At 55.5% G+C, this 7568-nt stretch overlaps 1 protein-coding gene across 1 annotated transcript; it reads left to right on the forward strand.

Moving 5' to 3' along the window:
- Positions 1–262: 262 nt before the first annotated feature.
- On the forward strand, positions 263–7358 carry LOC101849987 (the record flags this gene model as incomplete). Its single annotated transcript, XM_035973608.1, is given in 1 exon segment — positions 263–7358. A coding segment is annotated over 1 exon segment (7096 nt), but the record flags the coding sequence as incomplete, so codon positions are not given.
- Between the last annotated feature and the right edge of the window lie 210 nt (positions 7359–7568).

The following is a 7568-nucleotide window of genomic DNA, read 5'->3' on the forward strand; positions in this document are numbered from 1 at the left end:
AGGAGGAGGAGGAGGTAAAGGTTGGCGAGTGGAGAAAAAAGTCCGGGGGGAGGAGAGCCGTTGGGATAGATCGATGCGCGTGCTGGAGTGGTTAGATGCGGACTGCGGCTCGCGCCTGGCACGACACTACGAGAAGGACGGCGGGTGGAGACACCACGGAGACATCAGCAAATCCTCCACGCCATCCCCGCCAACGCCGCAACTACAAAAACAACAACAGCCTCATTCGCAGAAGCGACAACAACAACAACAACAGCAACAGAAACAGCTACAACAGCAACAGGGCAGGGGACAGCAGCAGCAGCAGAAGCGTCAGCACCGACATCATCAACAACAACAACAGCAACAACAACAACAACAGCAATATTATTATTGTCATCAGCGGAAAGGAGTTGGAGTTGGAGTTGGTGTTGGTGGTGGTGGCCGAAGACAACAGCAACCTCTGCGTTTGACGCGCAGCAGCAACATTGTCAGCTCGACAACAACAGCCGCTACAGCAGCAGCAACCACCACGGCTCGCTGGCACCCGCCCCGCTACGCCTTGGACGACTCGTTCATCTACATCAGCAGCGACGATAATGACGACGACCACCGGCGGACGTTCGAGGATAGCGACGACGACGATGATGATGATGATGAAGACGACGAGGAGGAGGAGTTTTTCAACGACGAAGACGCAGACGATGACGATTTGGTCCTGGCCTTGAGGAAATGGCAGGAGGAGCAGGAGCAGCAGAGGGAACACTACGAGAACATCTCCATGCTGGACTATGTGACGAGCAGCGAAGAGGAAGACGAAGATGATGACAAAAACGACAACAACAACGATAACGCTGACGATGACAGTGACGAGAATTATGTAGAGAGCGAGGACGAGCTGGTTCTGGCACTGAAAGCTTGGAAAGAGGACCAAGCCCGGTTGGCGTATCTGCAGGAAAAACAACAGCAGCAGAAACTACAGCAGCAGCTACAGCTGCAGAATTCTCAACTCGCGGTGTTGACTCCGGTGATTGAGGAGCGTCCGTCAGCCGTCCAGTCCCCAGACTCTGCTACAGGCGGGGGCTTAACCTACCAGGGCCCAGTGGTCAGCTCGTTTTCGTCTTCCTCCACCTCGGACAACAAAACGTCTCAGTTCTGCGCGGGGATCGCTCCGTATTGGTGGGGGGACATTAGCAGCGTCCGAGAGGGTCCCTCCTCTCCGCCTGTGACGGTAAAACACTTAGAACCCACGTCAAAAGCGGCGCAAAAATCTTCGCCTTCGTCTCGCCCAAATGAACACCCCCTCAGCGGATTTTCGGACAGGAGTCAAAGTGCGACGAACGTTTCAAGACTCGGTGTAGGATCAGGTGCAACAACGACCACCTCGAAAAAATCCCCTGTAGGACAACCACAAAGCTCGGCGTACCCTCTGTCACCTTCAGCAGCTAACAGCTCGTCCTCTGCTTCGTGCACTTTGACCCCGAGCCAACTACAACTACCCGCGAACATCCCCTCCTCACCTTTCTCATCATTATCTCCTGTATCATTTCCACCAGCACCACCGTCATCGCCTTTGTTGTTAGCGTCTCATCACCCCCCGTCTCCGAAAATCGATGCTGGTAGCCCAAATTGGAGCCAAATCAGGAGCACTAACAAGACGGAGACGACAAGCCCTAACACAACAACGCTCTCTCTCTACCCTCTCCTTCCACTGGCTGGGGGCGGGGCTGCTACTGACGGAAGTGGTAGGCTTTCTGGACACCCTGGGGGCAGCGGCCTTTGCGTTGATTCCGGGGCCGGGGAGGAATCCTACGCTCACGTCATAACTGGTTTAACGGCCCCAGGGCGGAGCGGCCAGCCGGTACTCATTAGCAAGAACTCGTCCACGGGTTTTAGCGGACTCGCTGCTTGGCCAGCCGCCGGCCCCGCGGGGGACAGAGGCGACAAATCTCCCTCCGGCCTGTCCTTACACTCCTCGTCTGCACCCGCGTACCAAATACAAGCAGGAACCGCTGGGAAATCCGGACTCAAAGGGTCAACAACGTATTCTGCGAGTAATAAATCGGGTAGGGATTCGGATAGGGAATCGAGTGATAGACACACGCTTAGGATTGTAGCCCCCACATCCGGAAATAGCGATTCCGGGTATTCGGGCACGCCCTCCCCAGTGCCGACGCCTAAATCTGGAGGTATTGATAAAATAGGGGAGTTTTTCAGGAAGTTTGGACACAAATTATCACCTCCAGTAACATCGTCTTCTTCAAGTAGCAAAAGCCCTCCACCGTCTCCGAACCATTCATGGCGACAGCTGCAACAGTCACAACAACAGTATCAGCAACAGCAACAACAACAACAACAACAACAGCAACAACAACAACAACAACAAGAACAACAGCAACAACAAATGTCGCGATTGTCGACTGACATAAAAGGCACGGGGAAACTGTCTTCTTCCACCTCTTGCCTTCCCTCTTCTCATCGGCGCACCGGGGCCCCCCACTCCCCCGCGGCCCTTCTCGTCGCTTCCCACGCCGTGTGTACCGCCACGAAATCGGACCCTTGTGCCACGAGAGGGGGCCCCAAGCGCACTTACAACTCCTGGTGGGGCGCTCAAAACAGCAGCGCCAACCAAAACAACAACAACAACAGCAACAGCAACAGTAACAACAGCAACTCAACTTTAGTATCGTCGTCGTATTCTTCTTCATCATCGAGGACGCAATTCGCTGGTCCCGAAAACCCGAACGCCGGACGGCCCTCGGCGGTTGTGATACCGCCCCCTAACTCGTTTAACATTAATTCTTCTTCTTCAGTCTCTCCGCGTGGGACTGAAACGAGCAACAACTTCGCCGCTAGTGGTGCAAGGGGGACAACCGTGAATTCTCACACTTGCCACAAGCCAGCCGCGACTATCGACGCTGATTGCACGACGGTCGGCACCGGGAGCGTTTGCGCGGGAAAATCGAGCACGGGTCCTGCCGTCGTCTCGTCGAGCGCGCTCAACGTGTTTGTCGTCCCCCCAACGGTAGCGGATCGAAGAGCGGCTGTCCAGCAGTTGCTGTCTCAGACGACAGCGGTGGTGGGTTCAGGCGGTGGCGGGAACAACAACAAGGCGTTTTCGGCTTCCTTCCCCGCGTCTCCACGCGCTACGGCCGGCTTTGTGAGTCCAGCGAGCGAGGCGGACAGCGGAGCGGGGAGGAAGTGCGTACAAGCTTCAGCGGGTGCCAACTTTGGGGACCGGGGAGGAGGTGGTGGTGGAGGAGGAGGAGGAGGAGGAGGGAGAGGAGGAGTTGGAGGAGGAGGAGGAGTAGGAGGAGGAATAAGCAGTGGCGGCAGTTGTGGTGAGAACCAGACGACATTATCATCAGTTGGTGGGGGGACTTCTCCTCTTCTTCTCACGGGCGACAGATCCCCTTCGAGTTCGGCGGGCGTCGGCGCAAAGGTTAATCAAAAACGTTTTCGTCTTACTCTGGGACAGGCGCACCATCATCACCAACAACAACAACAGCAACAACAACAACAACAACAACAGCAACAACAGCAACAACAACAGCAACATCGTCATCAACCGCTACAGAAGCACCTTTCTCTCCCGCTGACAGGAAAGAAGGGGACAGGAGAAATCAATAAGAAGAGTTTTGGGGTCTCGGCTAACGAGCTACAGCCCGGATCTGAGGGCCCCTCTCAACAGGCCCCGAAGTTTTTTTTCACCGACAGTTCGGACGTTTTTAGAAAATCTTTCGATGCCTTGGACTCCATAAATGGGGATAATCAGCAGCTGAGTGCGAGCCGAGGGACGGCGTGGAGTACCTCTAACCTCACGGCGGCGGCTGCTAATCATTCTTATAATAACTCAGCGAGAAGCGGAGGACTCCAGGGTGCACGAAAGTCGCCCGTCTTTTCCGAATCTGAGCACGGAGGCCATTGTGACACCGGCGCGGAACGAGAGCATCCCTCTTCTAGTAGTAGTACTAGTAGCAGAATACGGACGTTGTTTGGAGGTAGCAGCGCCTCGTGTTTGATTGGCGGTGGTGGTGGTGGTAGCGGTGGTGGAGGTGTGGAGTCACTTGGCCCGAGTTCGGACCCTTCTCTGTCTGGCGTGAGTGCTGGTGTTGGTGGTGGTGGTGGCGGTGGGGTTGTAGGAGGAGGAGGAGAAGGAGACAGAAGAGGAGGGACGACAACGGCCGAGGCGGAGACTGCGGGGTATGTGTACATGCGGCCCATGATTGAGGCCAAGAGGAGGGGAGGACTCGGCGAAAGCTCGTCTGAGAGGTCCTCCTCTACCAGCAGCGACGAGCGCGGGACGCTAACGGTACCCTCCCAGGACAGGAGCAGACGAGGCTCACACGGAACATGCAACCATCTATTTTTAGAACAAGGGCGGAAATCTCCTTTACCTCCCAAAGGGAGAAAATCTCCGTCCCCTGTTCGAGGTCTTTTCAAAAACGTCGTCAACTCCTCATCTTCGTCATCGACGGAGTCGTCGTCCAAACACCAGCATAAGCTTACGAAAGCCTTTTCCACGTCCTCCCCCTCATCACCGCCCCCTCACCTACAACACGAGAAGGCGTCGTCCGCTAAAACCTCCCCTAAACACGCGGCGGCCACTAGCCAAAGTTCTTCCGAGTCACCGACCAAAAAGAACATCAGCGCCGCCCCCGACTGCCCCCTACCCCCTGCTTACAGAGGTAGGAGGAAATTTTCCGACACCGGCCTGACCCCTGTGCCAAAACGTCTGTTTAGCGAGACGCAAGGAAGGAGGGGCTCGCTCACGGATGAGCGCACGCTCGTTTTTGCCAAGTGTAAACTGGGGAAGCTCCGGCATCAAGGGCGAAAGTCTTCAGATGCTGGTAGCGTCGCGGCGCTGGTCAAACAGATTCACAACTTGTGGGGGGAGTGCGACGAAGAGGAAGACCAGCTGCAGAGACGGGAGTCTGGTGCAGGTTTCACGGGGAGTTTTGACGACCAGGTGCTTTACGATAAACGTCGGAAAAAGTTTCCCTTTTCTCTGAGTAAAGACAAAGACAAAGATAAAGATAAAGACAGAGACAAAGACAGAGACGGTTCATTCGGTGGTAGCGCGGGTAGCGTGTCTGGGCCCGCCGCCACGCCCCCTATTGGTTGTGATCGTAAGTTGCTGAGTCGACTCCCGTGCGCGGGTCACAGTGGGGGAGGGGACGGCGGCGGTCCTGAAACTGACGGAGGAAGTGTAACCACCTGTTCGGGGGATCATCATCATCATCATCATCATCAGCAGCAGCAGCAGCAGCAGCAGACGTTCACAACAGCAGCAGCAGCAGGGAAGAGCAAAGGCAAGTCTGTGGTGGAGAGCAGGGATCATCAAAGCTCTACTACTACTGCTGTCTCCTCGTCCGCTCTCATCCCGCTCGCTCAAAGCTCGTCGGCGTCTTTATCTGCCTCTCACCCCGGACTCTCTGCCACTAGCGGAGACGCCAGCTGTCAAACGCCTGATAAGATTTATTACTCTGCACTGACAGACTCGGCCACCGGCGAGATAATCGGCCCCGGTGGCAATTATTCCTCATCTTCGTCGTCCTCACTCCTCACACAACAGATCACGACAGGAGGCGGAGGGGGAGGAGGAGGGAATGGAGGTGGTGGTGGGGGGTTGTTAGTAGCTGCTAACGGTGCTGGTGTTGGAGGTATTGTTTCTGGTAGTGGTGGTGGTAGTGTTGGTGGTTGTAATAGTGTTAGTGGTAGTGGTGGTAGCAGTGGTGGTGGTGTGTTCGGAATTCTCAGCGGAAGTGAATTTGTGGCGCCTGTTGCCCAAGTGGCCAGTCGACAGTTGGTCGCTACAGCCGTGAGCGGGGCGGCTTGTCTAGTGTGCCCGGACGCTCACCCCGATACTCTCATCACGCGCGGTGGGGGCGCGGGCGGAGGTGGGGGCGCTACAAGGGCCGGCAGCAATCAGCTGGTGAGTTGCGGGGTCCAGACAAATACATGCGCCGGACAACAACAGACATTCGCGAGCGGATCTCACTATCTCAACAACAACAACAGCAACTACAACAGCAGCAGCAGCAACAGCGCTCTGCAAGCTACATCAACTGCTTTGACGTCGTCTTCTTCTTCTTTTTCATCATCGCATAACGCTCATCCCCACCACCAACACCACCACAATAGTGGGGGCGGAGGATTAGGAGGAGGAGGGGGCGGTGGTGGCGGTAGTGTCGCTTTTGTTGACAGCAGTACGTGCACGAGTACTTTTGGATTAGGCGTGAGTGGCGGCGGAGGAAGCACAACAGCTTGCAGCAGCAACAGCAACAACAGCAATTATGTCGCGGCCACGGGATCTTCGTCATCGTCATCCTCCACCTCCACCCCCTCTAAAGCAGGAAAGCGCGTCGCCACCGTTCAGTTCCAGCCTGTAGGTAGTTGGGACGATAATTCCGTGGAGGGGACCAGCTGCTCCCCAGCGCACCGCTCGGTTCTCAAACAAGGCGCGAGACGCCACTCGTCCTTCGCGGGGTTCACGGAAGCCTCTGAGGAGCTCCACCACCCTCACACAGACTCAGGCCCGTCGGAACACTTAGTCTCCGTGCTGAAAAAACAAGGCAAAAACAGTTTGCCCAAATCGAAAACGTCGGATAACTATAAAAGTATTCTCAAACAGAGCGATCGACCCGAACTGACACATATCGATTCCACCGGTTCGTCGTCTCACGGCGACAAGAAGCGGGCGAAATCGCCGTCGCCGAAATCGAAGAAGAACGAGAAAGGCTTCGATTACAGCCCCGACCCCAAATCCTCGGAAATCTCGTTGTCCCTGTGTCTCAAAGCCACTCGCAGTCTCTCGCCAAAATCGAAAAAGTCGAGGGGAGACAATCACAACAGAGACCGACAGGATTCCCTCGAGTTATCCTCATCGCAGGCCACACCGCTCTCGTCGACCGACAGAGAAGTTCTCACCGACTCGGGAAACTGCTCCCTCGACCTGCCCACCAAAACGGTAGGGGTACAGGCGACCCCTCGTACTATAGGCAAAACTTCCAACACAGGCACGCAGACTTCAGAACAGCTCTTCCGCCAAGGTTCAGCAGACGCTGAAGTTTCCGTGACCACCAACACTGAGACGTCGGGTTGGCTTCAGCGGCTAGCGGCCAAGTGTATGGCTAGCGTCGGCGGTTCGAGTAGAAGCGGGGCGCCAGGCGGAGCAGCCGGGGGTTCGAGTCTCCCTAGAGCGGCGAGTGTGAGGGCTGAATGGCTCCTGGGCAACAAAAGGATGGGATCAAACCCCAGCTCTCCTGTAGCCCCGGGCGGGGACGCAAGCGAGAAGTTCTGGGTACCCCATGATGTCATCGCTAGGAAGCGAGCTCAGAGTCTGGTGCCGACCCTTTCCAAACAGGAGAGTGAGGAGGGTGAGTACCTTATGTTTTATTTATCTATGTCGCGTCTGTCTCTCAACTGAACTTTATTTCTTTTTCAAATCCAGCCTGTTCAGTTTTCCCACGTTATCCAGCTGGGTGAACAGTTACGTCATTTTCTGTGTCTCTATCTCTGCAAAACATCATACTATATGATATATCTATGTTGTATTTATCTGTCACTAGGACCTTTTTTTAAAATCC

The sequence above is a fragment of the Aplysia californica genome, unplaced genomic scaffold (genome assembly GCF_000002075.1).
Source record: "Aplysia californica isolate F4 #8 unplaced genomic scaffold, AplCal3.0 scaffold01501, whole genome shotgun sequence".
NCBI lineage: Eukaryota > Metazoa > Mollusca > Gastropoda > Aplysiida > Aplysiidae > Aplysia > Aplysia californica.